Source organism: Vanessa atalanta, chromosome Z, assembly GCF_905147765.1.
Source record: "Vanessa atalanta chromosome Z, ilVanAtal1.2, whole genome shotgun sequence".
Lineage (NCBI taxonomy): Eukaryota > Metazoa > Arthropoda > Insecta > Lepidoptera > Nymphalidae > Vanessa > Vanessa atalanta.
Genome location: NC_061902.1, coordinates 9,282,246 through 9,301,991, shown reverse-complemented (window position 1 = coordinate 9,301,991; position 19,746 = coordinate 9,282,246). Strand labels below are relative to the sequence as shown.

Sequence of the window (19,746 nt, the reverse complement as noted above, 5' to 3'; positions counted from 1 at the left end):
AGAAGTAAGTTAAACAAATTTTCTCTTAATTTACGAAATAATACTGATTAAAATAGTTTTTTTAGTATCTTACCTGCCTACCACAGCACCATCCTATATTTTTGTTTGGCTGTATCTGTCTAAAATAGAAAAAAAACTACTATGAGCTAATAGCTCTTTCGTGGACACCGTGAGAATGGCCCTGACCTACGAAAGGGTTGTTTCAAAGGCGTGAGGGTAAATATGATTTTTTTCTATTTATTATCGAAATCCTATTTGGTTTTATAAGTTAAGTTAAAAAATTCTACTATAAATTTCAGTATCGCTTTTGATTATAAATACATCAAAAATCAGAATTATTTACATTCAAGGCGTATGATTTACTATGAAGAAATCGAAACTAAGTCAGCACTCAACAGTGCGTCTGTACCTCGTAGTCGTTGTTAGCGTTTCGTTTCTGCAAATAATAAATCAAATTATAATATTGGAAGAAAAATATTTTTTTTTTTTGTATTAAATATGGTTAAAAAAGTAAGTCAATAAATATATTTTCAATGTTATTTGTTTTGTTAAGAGGATATAAAAAGAACTTGGAACGAATTTTTAAACGATTAAAATGTTGCAAGTCTAAAAATGCTACATGTGTATTGCCATATATTCGCCAATGCTGCCCTCACCGGCATCAATAGAAAACTAAAAAATCGACGTCAAACCAAACATGTCAGTCGCACATAATGGCGGAGGTTGTGTTTTTTATATCAGTAATTAAATCCGGTAATGTTTTTTTTTTAAATGATTGAATCTTAACGTGTGCTTTAATTTAAGTCAGCGTCCGTTTTAGTTTTTGTCTTGACTTTGAGATCTCAGAATAGTGAAGATTTTATAGAGAATGGAGTTTGTGTACGTCGAGCTATCGATATATTTATTGAATTAGTGTGAGACAAGAAGGGTCGCTCGCCGGTATCGGAGCTACGAGGGTGGCGGCGGTGGCAGAACAAAATGGGGGCTCAGCAGGCCAAAGAACGCGGCACGGCCAGCGGCGCGTCCATGCGTTCGGCAAGGAACAAGCCTCGGGTGCCCAGAGACCCCCGCATCCTTGGCTCGAATATTTTTACTGAACACAGCGGTGAGTCACCCTTATTTATGTTCTTTTCGTTTAATACTTCTTAATCTTTTAATTTATACAGTAGCAAAATCGACCTCTTAATTAAAAACTTGTTCAAGTTTTTTTTTAGCAATGCCAATTTACAGGATTTCTTTGTATATTTTTTTGTTATTCCAAATCACTTTAAAAATCTACGCATAATTTATTACAAATCTAATTAAAGCTAAAGATCTATTAAAATAATACCTATTGAAAAGGCTCATTGAACTTCCTTTTTAGATAATTACCATCTTTTGTTAGTCTCTAGAGTGTCATTATACATTGCTGTCTGCCTGCATTATTTTATTGAATATCATAGTGCAGTCTTGAATGCATTCAAAATAATGGTTTTATTTTATTATAGTTTAATATAAAAACAAATATAAATAACATAACAATTTGTAAGACCAAACTTTACAATCTTTAAACTCCATACATAAGTAGTTTTCATTTGTTAGTCTCTTAACCACATTAAAAGTACACACACATCATGTACTCAAATGTTATTAATAATAGGAAATATTTGTATGTATCATTGTAGTAATTTAATAATATTGTTATCTTTTAAATACTTTCTTGCTAGCAGCTTTCGCGAAGAAGAAACAACATTTCATTATTTTTTTATATAAAATGTACTACATTATGTACCATTTTAAAATCATCTTATGCTTGCTAATATTTTATAAATTATAGTCTATTTTATTTGAAGCTCTGCTGTTGTACAAATATTATATTTAAGATACCTAATATAAAGTGTTTCTGCTTATGCGAATGCTTATATGTAATTGGATGTACTCAGCTATATTTTAAAAAAAAAAACAAGCGGGTATTGCTGGAAAGGTTGACAAGATTTTCTACAAGGAATTTTGACATATTTTAGAAATCTCACTGAACTTGCTGATACACTAGAATCTGGATAACTTAGTATTGTCGTTTGACAATAACTTTTATTTGACAGGTGACAAATTTTTGCTTTAAAGACATACTCTTGATGGCACTTGGATGTTTGTCAATTATATCAATCATTCATTATATGTATCAGTTTTTTACTGAATATCTATTCAGAATAGCATTGTATAGCGCTCATAATCATTTCCGTAATCCCTGTCTGTTAAGATGATTTTTCCCAAATCCTCATGTCAATAATTGTATAATGGCTTTAAAATGGTTGTATATAATGGGGGTTAGGTTAGGTTTGATTCAAGCTAAAGTTTTTTACACAAAAACTTTAGCTTGACAAATCTGCTTAACTAATTTTCTCTTATATGAATGTGTTATAAATTAATTTAGAATAGATAATTATCTAATGATTTTTAAATAAACTAAGTGTACATATAAAAAAATAATTGATGTCCATAAAATGCATTATAAAAAATGCTATCATTATAATCTTTGTATTCATATTATATTATTTTTAAGTTATCTCTGTTTTTTTGTAATCTAGGCCCTGACATATTTTTCATAGGTTTCTTAAAAAAATACAAACCATATTTACCTACAAAATACAAGTTTTGTAGCATGTTTATTGAATACACATTTAAATTTTATTTGTTGTTAGAACAAACCTGACCATATTTTGTCCGGTGAAGTAAGAATCTTATTTTAATCCTGAATGCAGCACAACCTACTGAGTCTAATCTAAACCATGCAGACAATCACCTAAATACACACCAAAAACAATCATTGATATCAGTCCAACTATTAAGGTTCTTCCTTCAGTTACATACATACTTATAGAAGATATAAAGATAAAGGTTACCTGTTAGTTATTCAACAACTTTGTTCTTATTTTCGGTTATGTTGTCTCTGTATCAATCATACATCATTATCATTGAAACCAGCACCTGAAGTTATTTCTTTTGGAATAGGTTTTGGATGTGTTAACAATGCATCTCAAATGGTACGTAAATTTAACGACAATTATGGATCGATTATTATTATTACACAAAAATTGCGCTTTTGATTTAATCGTTTTCGTATTAGAATTATGATCTTTCTTGGAAAATTATGAATGTGATAATCCGTTATCAAGCCACAGACCATGTTTGAGTTGGTAATAGGTTTATGAGTTTGAAAACAATATCGAACTAGAGCGGCGAATTAGTGAAATAAAGAAGCTTGACAATATCGAGCGGACCGTTTCCAAGTCAGCGTCGGATTACTGAATCGATACAGGGGATTTTGAGCTTAAATTTAAGCATGACATTGTAATGAGTATGTACATAGTATGGTATGACAATTGTTGTTAAGGATCATACAGCGTACGACGATGAAATTCCAGAAAAAGTTAAGTGTTATGGTGATAGGTCGTCTCATGCTCTCTCTCTCTCTTTCCAATTAGATAGTAGTCTTTTTAAAAAAAGTGTTCTTATTATCTTAATAAATTTGGAAGGATAAATGTGCCATCGGTTGGTTAATGGTTATAACCACCGATACACATTGGCGCTGTAAGATGTTTTCAACATTATTTACACAACCAATTCGCTACCGACCTCGGGAGCTAAAACGTTATATACTTGGTGGTTGTCGTTTCACTGGCGTACTCACCCTTTAAACCGAAAGACAACAATATTAAGTATTGCTGTTTAGTTTAGTAACGGTTTCTATCAAGAATTGCAAATGAGATTTGCAGTTAAACAAGTGTGACTGACGAGCTGTTCTCAACAGAACTTTGCTTCCCCCTTGATAAGTATGGACTTAACGTTGCACAAATAACCTTTCGCTTGGCCTTATCCCACATATTTGTGAAAGTTGAAGTGTTATATAGCACGCAGTATTTGCCAGACTTACTACTAGCCGCCGCCTGACGCTGATCTTCCGGACGGAATGGAACGAATTGTGCTGCTGGATCTTAGTAGGACGGTTACGGGGCTTAAGTGCTCGTTGGTTGTGACAGATTGACTTAACAAAAATTTCCTCTTACGGCACCCACGGGTTAAGATTCTATCTATATAGATAGGCGTTATTCTATCCTATATTATATTATACTCTTACAAAATAGTTTTCATATTATACCCCAAACATTTTTATTTATTTTTAATTTAGTTAGTTGGTATTTATATATAAACTTTATTAGCAAATAATAAATAGTAGATTAACTTTAAAGTTCGTTAATTTCCGGGTAACAGTACCCAAGTAAGCAAGCATCTTGATACAGCAATAATGAAAAAACGTAGAATACATTAATAACCCCGAATTAATGCCAGTAGAATTTAATTTTTTTTTTATTGGTGACTTCATTTGCAAACAAATATCTAGAGGTTACATCCTGTTGGATTGCCTACTTACTGCTAATGCATCTTTAACCGCACTTTATTTTCACATTACTGAAAGTACTGCTCTAAATAGCAAAGTGTTTACGGCAATTCATAATTGCAAAAAGTTGATACCGAAAATTAAAGTGGTATTGTTTTGATATAGAATTATATATAAGTAGTAAATAAAACGACCTTTTTTTTCTTATAAGCATAAAAAAGATTCCGGATTTATCTATTAAAGGTAAACTTATGAAGTCGTCAAGTGTGACAATTTTGTAGTATTGTTATACTGATAGCATAAACTAGATCTCATAACCTTAAAGTAAGTGTATTTGATAAAAAATAGTCAAAAGTGTCTATCGTGATAATAATATACATTAGTGGGTCTCATTTTTACAAATTTCGATGACTGACAGGTTTTTTTTTTTAAATTTAATTTCATTGTAATCTGACGACGTCTGTTCGCAAGATTTTCATTTGTTTTTCATAAGATTTACATGTAAATGGGTAAATTGCACAGGTGACCATTATAAAAGTCCGAATGACCTGAAACGAAAGGTTTGATGTGATCCTTTATATTTGTAATTCACTGAATCGATTGAAAATATTATAGCTAATAGTTTCTTAGTTGCTATTGTGATGAATGCAAACCACCAGAATTATACTAGCAAAATAGTTTTCTTTGCACAAATACAATCAATATTTTAAATAAAAATTATTTCCATTATAAAACAAATTCATACAGTGTAATATATCAATTGACACAAAACGTAAATACGTTATTGATATTTACAAAAATTGTCCTTACTATGAATGTTTTATTCTATCGAATACTAGTTGTCGCCGCGGCATGCTCACGTTTTGGGGGTTCGTTGTCAAGGCATAAAAAGGAGCCATGTAGTTCCTCGGAGTTGAAACTTGTTTCATATCAAATTTCACCGAAAGAAACAACAACAGACAAACATACAGACAGACTTTCGCATTTAGATAACGTAAATGTAACGCGTGTAATAATAAACAGATTTTCTTTCTGCACTGCTTCTGCATATAAACTTTATGACAAATATCACACTCTCCGTGCCCACAGTATCTTTAAAAAGGGATACAAAGTTTTCTGTTTTGATTCTGACGTATTAAAATATAGATATACCAAGCAATTCTATCATCGTTATTTCTAGATGGATACATTGCATATCTTAAATCAATGCGAAATTGGCTAAACCCAATATTCGTAGAACTTAAAATTTCTTCGTGTTTGAACTAAACAAGCTATCAGAAATATGATTGTAAGAAAATAAATTCCGACTTTTATCAATAGTTCGTAAAATTGCGTTTATGCTTTTGTTATGTGTTTATCTGAAGTATCTTATCAATATGCTGATCATTGCATTGTGTTACGGCTAGCTCTTATACCAGATTATTTCTTTAGCGACATATCGCCGTCTTCGTCTTAAAATAATTTTAAAAATTACAAACTATGTATGTTAATTGCTATACAAAATAGACACAAATTTAGTTACATAATCTCATCACCTCATATCAGGTTACTTAAGTTGGTTTTTATAGAATCTAGGACGGAATTGAATAAGGATATCGAATTAGGCAACTGAGCAATTCTTTTTAATCGATTAATCAAATGATTGGTCGTTTGATTTATTCTAATTAAATTAAATGAATAGATATAAAGTTGTAAATTTGACGTTAGTCGTGTTCTGGGTCTCTGTCCGATTGGGTCCAATTGCTATTCCATCGGAGCAGGAGACCATGAGATCCGACCACGAGCGAAAAGTAGTAATAGTGTTTGCATATACACTGGTTTACTATAATATTTGTGCAGTTGATTACTCATCGTTGAGCATATGATTTTGATTTTATTTCAAGTTTCCCTCCATATTTCACGGTAATGAACTGCATTTATCAATCTTAATATCTTCACTAATCAACTCTTATAGAATAAAAATAACTAACAATATGTATATTCGGCAGTCAAAGCGGTTAATGCTAAATAAATTTGTGTTTTTTTTTTCATTTAAATGATAAAGTTTTAAAATAATGACTTTAAAACAGAAAAATAGCCCGTTCACAAGTGTGATCGAACGGAAGCATCAACACCACATTAACACACAATTGCATTCCATACACTCCGCCGGCTTCTAACTGCTGAACTTAATACTTACAGCTGAACATAATATTTATAGTAATAAAACTCTACAAGAATCTGTTCAAAATTAAGAGGATATCGTTAAATTTTTAATTATCATTTTTACAATTTCGTCCATATGTTCTACCTTTTAATCAAATAGATAAAGAGTGTGGGTTTGATATATATCAATCAGTCATTTGTTGTGATATATCGTTATAGGTGCTAAATCTTCCAACTTTCAACCTTAATCATATCGAGTCCTGTCAATTTATGCCGCCCGTAAAAGCAATGCCACTGATCTGGGTCACGTTCGATCTCTGTTAAGGTCCTTATTGAAAATCAATTTTATGTTGTGTGTATAATAACTTCTTTTTTCTGAAAATTTATATTTTTAGGTCACTATTTAATGCAGTATTGTTTCGTTTAGGTGTAATTGAATGATCTAGTGGCACCTGTCAAACGAGCTTTCACAAAGTCACACTACCCGCTTCATAGAATAAGCTTGATCGTAACAAACTTTTATTTAAACATATGATACATAAAACGCTACTGCACTTACGTTAGTTAAAGTTAGAATGATATTTTTATTTTTTAGTCTCGACTCTAGGCGCTACATCATACCGAGATCGTTAATTTTATGAAGAATTATTTTATTCACGCCAGCCGTCGCCTTACTTGTTAAGACGCAAAGCATCATTTTTAATCTAATGTGGAATATTTATGTGCGATATTTATTCCAAAGTTCTGATAAGATTCGCTTAATACAATATTAATAATTTAATTTATTAACATTACTTGTCAATACATATATAAGTATGAGTGTGTTAAGGAAGAGCGACTTCTTCTGGCACGGGAGCTCATGGCACTCAAAAGAAGAAGTCAACCTTTGTGATGTTATTGTACTCTGTTGGTTATTGATGAAATAAACATTATTATTATTATTATAATAATACATACTGGTCGTATGTTGTAAAAAAAATTAACCGCCATAAATCTATAACTAATTTTATTTAATATTATATAGGTTAGTGGCTCTTGAATTATTTTACAGCTAGATCCGTTGCCTTATTGTGATTACTATTGTGAGTGTTTATGATGCGGACAAAGAGTTTCGTTCTGCCGCTTTGACTTATATAAGAGTACTGTATGACTGGCTTTTCGAAGACAAGGCAACCGCTGAGTCGATTGGCTATATATTCGAATTTCTTGGCGATTATGATGTGGTCTGCAGTCGCCGTGAGAGCTTAGTCGTCATTATATAGACTGATCTGTCTGTCTAGATATGCTGTTCGAGTAAAGGAGAAGTCAAAACATAACAAACGAAGTCATAACAAAGTTCAGCGTGTCGGGCAACAGGACAATTGAGTGATATACTACATATTTTATACCAAAAATAGCGATCCTTCAAGTAGTCTGGTATAAAGAATAATAAAATATTAAATAAGGCCAATGCTCTCTGTACTTAGTGTTCGTGCATCTAATAGACAATAAATACTGGGAATCTAAACCGATCGGTCATGAATTATAACGTTATTAGCCCAAATGAAAGCCTTGAACTCAGTCTAGGTTTATCGTAGACCCAGTAAGGCCAAAAGGCGGTTAATAGGTCGTAACTCCTAGTTTCCGTTATTAGGACCTACCACCGTACTATCAACCTATCCGGGAAGATGCTACATACAAGTAGAGACTTTTCAATTATTCTACGCTGGGGACCAGAAACGACTCGACCTATATGCATATCGGTGTTCGCCTGATGGTAAAAAAGTCCTGCGTTCGACTTTCAACTCAACCTTTAAAACGAGAGCGTGATATATTATTTTAGTACTTGGAAGTCAAATATTTCTTTGTAAGCTGCCGTCTAAAGTTATCAAATGCGATAATTTAAGCCAACTCAGTCGTTCTAAACATCATTGTCGTAAAACTATCCCGGAGATATACATTGTGTGTTACAGTTGTCGTTTTTGAATTCTTCTAAATATATATTCATATTAGGATTCAGGTTTTTCATGGAATAACATTTTGTCTACATAGATTTTATTCGGGACGGTTTTGTCTGGGCGTTGATTAATCATTTATTCAACAAATGTAATTTTTAATGTCTTGTAAATAAGATGCGACACAATTTATGTGTATAATCACTGTTATTTTTTTAATACTTTATTGAATTTATATTTCAAATTCCATTTAATATAAAAACACGTGAAAGTTCAACGCAGTGTAAAAAGCTCACGCTTCAAATGATAACCGACCAATATCATGTTTACATGTTGACGTGGCTTCTTGTCATGGTTTATTTTTTATTCCGCCCGATTTAAAAAATTCAAAATATGTAAAATTAAAATGATAAAAAAATAAAACCTTTATAATTAAAAAAAATATTTCGACCTCAAACTTGTAAATCTATAACAATGTTTATAAAAAGTATGAAACTACGTCCTTCTTCTTCTGGCTGTACTTCCGAGAACTTCTTAATCATACAAACATTTTTTATGCGATTTACACTAATAGAAAGAGCGTTAGCTAGGTTTATATAAATGCTTGTGAGTGGCGGCTTTTATGTCAATGCAAAAAGCTTTTATATTTTTTTATTTAAATTATTACACCCGTAATACGAGGTAACTCAGTAAGAGTGTCATTGCTCTCTTGTATAAATATTTCAATCGTATAGATATTATTATTATTTAAAAAATATATATAATTGTGTGAGTATATCTGTATAATCCTTGAAAAAAACTTTATAAATTCTTGTTATGTTTTTACTTCCGTTGTATGTTTTGAATAAATAAATATATTTCTAGTGATAGAATGAAATTACCAGCAAGTTTTGATCTACCTAAATATAAATTTATTTCCATTAAGATCTAGAACTGGACATAATTTTATCAAATGACATCATTATGAGTCTTATGGTTTAGCTTAAAGGCAACTCAACTTCAACTCGATTAAAATAATAAGCGGTCAAGAGCGTGTTACTATGATGACCGAGATATCTAGGAGAGATCCGACTTTGTTACCGATTTCCTGCAATTGGTGTTCAATCGGATTTCACAGCGACCTTGACTCGTACAAATGCGATAATCATTGTTGTATTTTTGACGTAGACGTTGTATTGTATTGTAATAAAATTTTAAACGGACTACGAATTAGGTGCATCGTTCGGGGTATATGGCTACACAATACACGACGTATAGTGAAGTGCTAGCCATATGTTTACTAAACTAATTGACATTGTGACGAGTTTGTTAGTTTTTATATATATTTAATGTGTTCAATAATACTTTTAAATTTGTATTTCACTGTGTGTTATATTACTGCGTGTGTCAAAATTTTTATGACTACGCATGTCTATGTGAATTTAATTTTATTATAATCATTATAATACTCGTTGAGTTTTTTTTTATAAGTCTTAAGAGTATTTCAACCGTAAAATCCTCATTTAGACAACTCACGTCTAATTAAATTTGAATATCATTGAATAAAACATTGATTTTCATTTTGATATTCTTTTGAATTGTTTATTTTGTTTCGAAATATGAATCAATGTACTGATCTCAAAAATATCACGTTAGATGTATCCAACAATATATTTTTGAGATGCATAATATGATTCGCCGACGAGTACCTGTCATGCCTCTGTGCCGAATGCTTACCTGATTGTATTAATTACTTATGGGTTCTTTTTACGCCTTTAAAATATAATTAAGTATAATTAATGCCATTGAATTCAATTTCTATCAATAAATAAATTCCGTTATGCTCTCATGCACACTATTTGATCTTTTGTTACTCGATGTAATGTGTGTGTATGTGTGACTACAGAGCGATTTGTTTAAAATAAATGCGAGAGGGGGGAGATACATAAACGAGAGAACCATTCAACGTATCTGGTAAATTGTTAGTAATAAGTGGGGGAAACGAAGTAGTGACGCGAGCGCTCCGACCGGTTACTACAATCACACGAACAAGCCAACTACTTTCTTTCTGACAATCCAACGTCCTCTCATTACTACTCTTACGACTTCCGCTTCGTCTCCTGCTGTACCCATCGCAAATGATTATTTCATAACCATTGACAGCATAACGAAATACAAATTCATTTATATTGAAAAATTTAAAACATAACAGTAATTCAATGAACTGATTTATTTTATTACGTAACTGATTTTTTGAATGAGAAACGATAATGGCGACGCAATATGCTCGAGTGTCTAATTAATTTACTATGTAGTGGGTTGTGCTGCCTTAATGAGATGTATTTCACATATTTTTTTACATATCAATTGATTATTTATTTGAAGTTAATTGTTTAGTCGTCAAATATAATAAATGTTTATACGATACGCTTTCAAGTATTATCCTATAGTTTAAAGATACCCAAATTTAAATAATGCCGAATTACTTGTACTTGCATTCAGCCCATAAATTAATCTGAAGCTACTGTGAATATTTCTTTATCTGGGTCAATATCTATCGTTGTACACTAAACACACACACATGTATACTTTGCAATTTAAAAATGGAATATATTGATTTGTTATGCTCTCCCACTGAAAGCGTATTAGGCATGTTACTATTTTAGGATTTATTTGTAAATAGTCGATTTAAATTCACAGTTCTCCCAGGTTGAAAAAAAATTGCCACGTAATCAGGTCTGTTCGTTTTCTTTTTTGCGTAACGAACCTGGTGTTTTATGAGCACGTACTTATAATGCGACTGGAATTATAAATAGGATGGGCGCGCCTCCATCACAGCGACCTAAATTACCAGCTAATAATGAGCTATGTTTTTAAATATTGAATAGAAACAATCAGAATATTTTATATTTGAATTGACTTATCTGTTTTATAAATTATGACGCGTTTTTAATTTGTGTTTCTTAACTGAAATAACTACTAAAAAATGATGTAAATGAGAAATATATATTTCATGTTCTTGTATAAAAGAAAACATACTTAATACCCATAAAAAGGATAATAAAGTAAGTAAGTAACATTTCAAAGTTTAAGTTTTCTATGAACTGAAGTACTTAGCGGACTAGGAAACTTCTGTATAGGACTCGTGAACCGAAACTTCCAGAAAATTACATAGAAGTTTGAAATTTCTACTTTATATAGTCGTTTCGTTCGATAATGTTACTTGCTTATAATAAAACTACCTGATTAGAAGATAGAAATACACGATATCGTTGGGCCAAAAGAAAAGCTTTATAGATATATATTTATATATATATCTTTCTTTGAGCGAGTTATTGAAGTCAGTATCTTTTGACATCTGTCTGGTAAAGATAAAATGATTTATGTAGTAGTAGGTTGAGCTAGGGGGACGAGTATGGTTTTCCTGTCGAGCGTAAATCGCATCATATATGTACGACGCAAGCGGAATCGTTTGCCAGGTGCAGCCGTCGCTCACTTCCCGGAAACCTTTGATGCACCCACGAGGCTTAATAAAGCCTCCGCAACACATAATTATATTTTGCACTACGTGCTTGTGACTCCTACGCTAATAGGAAATATGCGTCGATGTTATGAATTATGGGAGCCGTACATATTATGTACATATATACAGATGTGAAATTAATTATTTTTAGTCCAATTTTTTTTCTAAACTTCTACTAAATAAGATTTAGTTTATTGGCTTTTCACTTATAAAAACAATTGATTCCCCGAAAACTGATTTATTGAATTTTTTAAATCTCGCTCAGTTTGTTAAAAATCGAACCTAAAAGTATTGTTAATACTTTACATAGGAAAATCGGACTTTTTTTATACATTCAGTCGTTATACTATAGCTAGTAACGTCTATTTTAAATATAATTCCAAATATATATATATATATATATATATATATATATATATATATATTTTATATAACATGCAAACGCATGCGAATGAATTCATAATATTAGAAAGATTGGTTTTTGAAAGCGTTTCACTAATTGGGTGATATAATAACAACGATGCATCAGAGCTACTGGAGTATTCAGAAATGTGGATAACAAACGAACTTAGCTCTCCCGACACGTGACTCATTAACGCGGTCACGATACCATATGCGGCGAGCACCCGCGTTACGTGTGTTTTGATTTCAATGAAATTATTAAACATCAAAAGAGACGTCGTAAAACTTATATTTTTTATTATAACTTTAGCGGTGTCGACTTAATCTAAAAGTTTTCATTTATACGTTTTAAAACATTCAGGTTTTGTTTTCTATGTATGTATTATGGCTTTACAGATTTTGAAATATTTTTTTTTTATCACACGGATAAATGTTATTTTTTTCAAATTTAACTCTAACCTAATTTGAATAGGTGATTATAATGATTACACTACTCTATGATAAACAAATCCCTCAATTAATTTATTCTGGTTCATCCGTTTTAGGATATACAGTCTTAAACCATCCAGGAAATGGAGTGATGATAAATATTATCATATGTTTACAAAATCATTATATAATATTCTCGATTAAGTTATAATGTCTTTAACAATTTAATTGCTACAACCAATTGAGCAATATTTTCTACACGCTGAGCCAAGGCAACGGTTATCCAATTTATTGCTTGCTATAAATCGAAGGCTAGAAAATTATGTTTTTATATTAAATTTGTTTATGTCTACATTTTGTTAAATAAACAAGGATATGCTTTTGGTAAATGTAACTGAATATAATAATTAAACCGTCTGATTACGCTGCAGACACAATGTCGTCGACGTCGCGTCGTAACGAGCTTCTCGGCTAATAGGCTTATCTCGTAAGCCTTTTTAATGACGGCGCTTCAGGCGTACATAGTTTTAAATACAAGTACAGCAGTCGTCGATACCGTTTTATTTACAAAAGGATTTGAAACGTTGAAATATGATTTTTAATGTTTATATTTTGTTACAGAAGCTCTGCTGCAGAGTCGCCCCTTGCCGCATATTCCGGATTTGCCGGACAGCGAAGGCGCCTCCGCCGCACCGGCTACACCCCAACCTCTAGACTCCGCCAACAGGTTTGACATTTACAAATATCCATGAGATATTTAGTCATGAATTTAAAGCGCAACTGTATCAATATCCATAAGGCTAATATATATTACATTGCATATTTTATGCGAATAATATAAAAGCGTTCTTTTATATTTATTCAACACCTACATTTAACTTTTAGGTGTATATTATTGATAAAATTTTCTTTGAAATAGATGGACTTCAAAAGAAAACCTATTAGCGCACCACGAAGAGGAAGATCCTCAACTCTTTGTCGCGCTTTACGATTTTCAAGCCGGAGGCGAAAACCAACTTAGCCTTAAGAAAGGTATAATATAAATTTACTAATTTACATACATACATATTTGCTATATTTAATTGTAAATATATTATAATGCATACCATCTCCAAAGTCTAGTATTGTATTGTGAAGCAAATTAGACAAGTCATTAATATAATGCCCATCTACTTAAGTCTAGTTCTCACGTGTCTAATATATTAGACGTCATTATGTGTGTTCCATCTCTTCGAGGCAATTCGTGACGTATATTGATAATAATTTAACTTGAGATAACAACTTCGCTACACAGCATTTGATTAAAATCCAACTCGTGCTTCCTCTGAAGGGACGGACTTAAGTTTGGCTACGACTGTTCCTGTCCAGCTATTGCTCTAGTACTCCCCTGTTACTGAACAGTCATGCTTCTTACATAAAATAGTAAATGATGAATGTTGAACAATAATATAATAAGTGTTGGACCACAAGGTTATTGTTTTTACTTTAGTTTATCAATTTTTGTTTTCGGTAACAACTTTCGCAGCTAAATATAAAGGTAGTATAATCCTTTCCTTTTTAAGATAATTTGCCTTCCTGTTAACTTTCATGTATGTAGAAATATTAACTTTTCAATGAAAATCTTCTTCAAAAATACGACTCATTATATTTATACGTCTTTTAAAAGTTAAATGTAAATGCATCAATGTTAATGAACGACTTTCATGGATGTTTAATGAAAAACTTGGAATTTGTTCTGAGATATAACGAGCTAGAAATGTAAAAGTATTGCTAGCCTTAGTTGTTGAATCGCGAGTTGAAGGAAAACATCTTCTCCCCTAGACAGCTAATGATTTGCGAGCCCATACTACAGCGACATCCATCTATGACTTCAATTGAGTTATTTCAGATAAACTAGATTCAGCTTTTGTAACGATAACTGCTATTCTGTTTCCAATGTATATTAGTTAAATAAACTTAAATTCATGATGTTCGTAAGTCTGTCTGGCACGTAAACATCAAATGGCTACTTAAACTTTAATTAAATTCAGATGTATTTAAAAAAAAAAAACATTTTAAATTAATATTAAGTGTCTACTTTGGTGTAGTTTAATATTGAGAATTAGTCTCCGATTTCTTCTCTCGGAAGACGTAATTATCATCCTTGAAAAGATTCGAATTGCCAATTTATATATAATAGACCGTTAATAACACATAAATGTAATGTAATTATTTTAATATCTAATTGCCGATAACTTTGCACAGAATGCATTACGTTTAACAATCTTATTATCTAAATAACATAGTCGGATAATCAAATCTGCTGAATGGCCAAGTAACAAAAAGGTATTTATGTTACCTTTGTATTACTTGGCTGTTAAAACCGTTACCTTAGGCGAGCAAGTACGTATAATGAGCTACAATAAGAGCGGCGAATGGTGTGAAGCGCACACGCTGTCCGGCGGCGTGGGCTGGGTGCCCAGCAACTACGTGACGCCTGTCAACTCTCTAGAGAAACACTCCTGGTACCATGGTCCGATATCTCGGAACGCAGCTGAATATTTGCTATCATCCGGAATCAATGGAAGTTTTCTGGTAAGTGTATAGTAATATCCGATTTTAATTTTATATGTATATTTTCATTATGGGCTATCTATTGTTTTACAATCCGAACTTTCTAAATTACCATTCATCAGGTACGAGAGTCCGAGTCTAGTCCTGGCCAAAGAAGTATATCGTTACGGTACGAAGGTCGCGTCTACCATTACCGTATAAATGAAGACTCTGATGGGAAGGTAAATTGTGTTTTGTTTGTGTTTAATACCGTAACAAAAAAAAACTGCATTTTTAATGTAATTTACAATATTGGTATTTTATAAAAATTTAAAGACTCACAAAGGCACTCTAACTGATACAGGACACTGGGGTATGCAATTGTTTCCAACTCGACGATCTTAGTTAACGCAGACGAGTGGATTGTTTGCCTAGGATCCAATGAAATTGAACTCTACTTCTAATTGGATGCCTTGGGGCTTCTGAGATTACGTTTAATTAATAGCATTCGAATACCGAGGCGGCTGTTTCATTAGGAGTAGCTTTGAAACTATATATAAGTGAAGAATATTTTAATTATGCTCTTGAGAATTTAGATGATCTTACTTTCTTAATGAAAGTCGTATAAAATAGGAACCTGCGTTGACTTATACAGGTATAAATATATTTTTTTTGGTACGTTTAAAGCAATCGCTTATTAATAGTTCCTAGTGCTGATAACCACGGGGCCTCTTTGTTACGTATTTTTCAAAAAATTTTAATATCTCTTAACTTTTTTGTATCAGAAAAGAAATTCGAACCAAGCATGATTCGACGTATCAACGTATTAATATATTTTTCGAACTAGGTGTACGTGACATCGGAATCGAAGTTCGGTACGCTCGCCGAACTCGTACACCACCACTCGGTGCTCGGCGACGGCTTGATAACGCAGCTGCTGTACCCGGCACCGAAACGAAACAAACCCACCGTGTTCCCGCTCGCGCCGCCCGACGAGTGGGAAATAGACCGAACCGACATTGTCATGAAACACAAGCTCGGTGGTGGGCAGTACGGGGACGTGTACGAAGCCGCCTGGAAGAGGTGCAACATGACTGTAAGTGAAATGTTTTTGACTTAAAATTACTTCACTCACACCTGTTCTCAAGGTTGATTGAAGTGATTGTTTGGTACGGTGACAATACTTTTGGTTTACAGTCAGGTGGTCAGTTTGTCAGACCGACAACTAGTTTCCAATAAGCGTACGATTTATAATATTATTCTTTATTATGTGCTTTCAATTAGAAATGCGATATCTTTGTATTCAGAATGTCGACAACTGAGAGCAGTAGAAAATTATTTCAAGGGCGATTGTAAAGCTTCTAGGTCACCTATATGTCACTGTCGACGTTTTGTTCTGCGTACGTGTCGGTCTACGTATGTAATCTAATATGTTACGGTATCCCAGACTTATCTAGTGTACAATTTAAATGCTATTAGCGTATATTGTGTAATATAAATATTTAATCTTGTTCGAAAAACGTATCACTTTCTATTGGAAATTGGATTATAGGATACAAGATTCGATCGAAATAAAACGTTGTAGTAGAGTGATAAATTTAAAATTACTTAATTGAAAATCTATCTCGAGTTCTTTAAATAGCCTCTAATGGACTTTGGCGGCGCTTTGATGTTATTTAAATTTAAATAAGAGGGAAGTTCTAGAATTGTCTAAGTTCATCCATTATAGTTCTTTATAGATTTTCTAAAATTTTGAAGACACAGATTTAGCCGAAGTTCATGCTGTGTATTGATCTTATAAGATGTATCTTAGTAAACCAGAACATACGCATAAAAAACTGGCATAGTATCTAAGAAAACATTAACCTACTTTTAAGTTCAAGCCAATAACGTTCTTTTTTCAATTTAAATTACTGATTTATGAACATTATTCATATGCCTACGTTAAGGTTTAAAATAATGATTCAGTTTAAGAATTATATTTTGGGTCGTATTTTACCTATGTTTAACACCAGAACCTTGACTAAATGTGAATTGCTATCTATGTAATTTGTGTTTATTATATGCTCGGTGGTGCATCAATCATCAATCACCGCGAGGATCACTTTGTATGTGTTAGATGAACATCCACACTCCACTCCGCATTGGAGCAATGTGGTAGAATATGCTCCTTACCTTCTCTTCAAATGGTGAAGGGATCTTAACCCAGGAGTCGATTTGAGCCTTGCGGCTATTACTTTACAGATTTTAGAATGGACTTGAGGAGATAATTCAAATAACAACATTATTAATATTTCAAACAGGTTGCGGTGAAAACTCTAAAAGACGATACGATGGCTCTAAAAGATTTTCTCGAGGAGGCTGCCATCATGAAGGAGATGAGGCACCCTAATCTCGTGCAACTGCTGGGAGTTTGCACCCGCGAGCCACCCTTCTACATCATCACAGAGTTCATGAGTCGCGGCAACCTGCTGGATTACCTGCGCACCGGCAACCGCGAACAAATCGACGCCGTCGTCCTGATGTACATGGCGACCCAAATTGCATCCGGAATGAGTTATCTCGAAAGTCGTTCCTTTATACACAGGTATTTAATATACCAGTCGATGTTTACTGTCGTTTACATTGAACTGACCCGGCTTGATGGTAAGTGGTCACCATAAATTTTAAAGGTTTTCATAGATTTTTTAAATTGATACGCGCGTGAAATTTCCGAAGGCTTGGAATTAGTAACACATGTTATGACCTCAAAGTGACTAAGCTTTACCAGGATTGCCTATTTGTATTTTTATCTCTAAATAGTATTCCGTCCTATTCACTGACAGCCCTGTTAGTCGAGCGCCCAGCTTATACAGACTAATGGTTTTAATCCTGGGTTCGGGTCAATGAAAATGTATTCAGATTGATTCTAAAATCAATTCAGTAATGACCTGGAGCTAGGACAAGCGTATAATATCAGCGCAGTTGGATAAACATTTGGATTGGTCGCTTCGACTAAAACTTAGGCAATATATGTATATCTTCATATCAATTATTATTATTATTTTCCTTCAATAGCTGTTTGTGTTTTCAGAAAGGCTTATATTGGTGATTACCAATAAAAGCCTTTCCAATATATGCAACGTCATTTCATTTAATATTTGTTTTCATTTTACGTATTTCCAATTGCAACCGCGTTCAAATAATGTCTTTGAAATGGTCGTTTTGATGTTCCGAGAATTATTCATACGTATATATTTAACTCGAAATATTTTGTAGGTATTATATATTTTTTTTAATATATATTGCTTGTTTTATTTAAAACATATATTTGAATTATTTTATTTTAAGTATTGTAAATTATATAAAAATCTTATGTGATAGTTTTATATTAAATAAATTAATTTAAGCGAAAAAATTGGATGATAGACTATTGCCGTTTCGAAGTGGTATTTTAGCTTAAAAATCCATTCGCAAGAAATGTCCAATCCGCATTACGTCACTTGAAATCAGTTGACGGTAGCTGTCATATCCTAAAACACGATAGAGCCGTCACTGTTTGTGCGTCTATAAATAAAGTTTTTAAACCATCGAATATATATAGGTTTTTTTTTATAAATTTAGAGATATTATTCTGTAACTCACGTTGTAGCCCTTAGATCTGAGAAGTCCCTACCCTCTTACAAATGGCCACCAATCTGACAAACTGCAGTTAGGACCTTATAGAACGCCATATTTCATCGAAATTTTAAGCTGAATCGATAGTTTATGTTTAGTACAAATAAATTAAATTCCTTTAAAAGGGACCTCGCCGCTCGCAACTGCCTCGTCGGCGAGAACCACCTCGTGAAAGTTGCAGACTTCGGTCTCGCACGTCTTATGCGCGACGATACATACACCGCCCACGCGGGGGCGAAGTTCCCTATCAAGTGGACTGCACCCGAAGGCCTGGCCTACAACACCTTCAGCACCAAGTCCGATGTGTGGGCCTTCGGTATCCTGCTCTGGGAGATAGCCACGTACGGCATGTCCCCATACCCCGGCGTCGACCTCGCTGATGTTTATCACATGCTCGAAAAGGTACGTTTATAATACCATATAAAGATTATTAATTAAAACAGTATTTCAGTTTATACTTCATTTTTCACGTTCATAAAAATAATTTATTTACTCTTATCCATATATATATATATATATATATATAAGTAGATACACTGACGTAACATTTCACCCTCTCTAGAAGTGTCCACGTGATCAGATATATAGTTCTCTGACATAAAGTTTTGCTGTCTCTGTTGCTTCACCAATGTTCGCCTTTGAAGCGTCCGGAGGGAACATTTTCACTCCGGTTATATGATATAATATAATATACAATAAACATACTGTTTATCTTTCGTTCAATCGATTCACTTAACTATATTTATGTGCAAGTTTGCGTTGAGTAA

General features: G+C 32.9%; 1 protein-coding gene across 2 annotated transcripts in view; it reads left to right on the top strand.

Moving 5' to 3' along the window:
• Positions 1–707: 707 nt before the first annotated feature.
• LOC125075770 (tyrosine-protein kinase Abl) overlaps positions 708–19,746 on the top strand; it is a 36,501-nt gene continuing 17,462 nt past the window's right edge. The window contains exons 1-9 of one of the 2 annotated variants that reach the window (XM_047687507.1): positions 708–1,105; positions 13,412–13,517; positions 13,710–13,822; positions 14,316–14,327; positions 15,165–15,364; positions 15,466–15,564; positions 16,170–16,418; positions 17,626–17,909; positions 19,105–19,381. In XM_047687507.1, coding sequence (XP_047543463.1) covers positions 979–1,105; positions 13,412–13,517; positions 13,710–13,822; positions 14,316–14,327; positions 15,165–15,364; positions 15,466–15,564; positions 16,170–16,418; positions 17,626–17,909; positions 19,105–19,381 — 1,467 coding nt within the window. In that variant the 5' untranslated portion in view covers positions 708–978. The remainder of the gene's footprint in view (positions 1,106–13,411; positions 13,518–13,709; positions 13,823–14,315; positions 14,328–15,164; positions 15,365–15,465; positions 15,565–16,169; positions 16,419–17,625; positions 17,910–19,104; positions 19,382–19,746) is intronic. The other variant, XM_047687508.1, reaches the window with a different exon arrangement.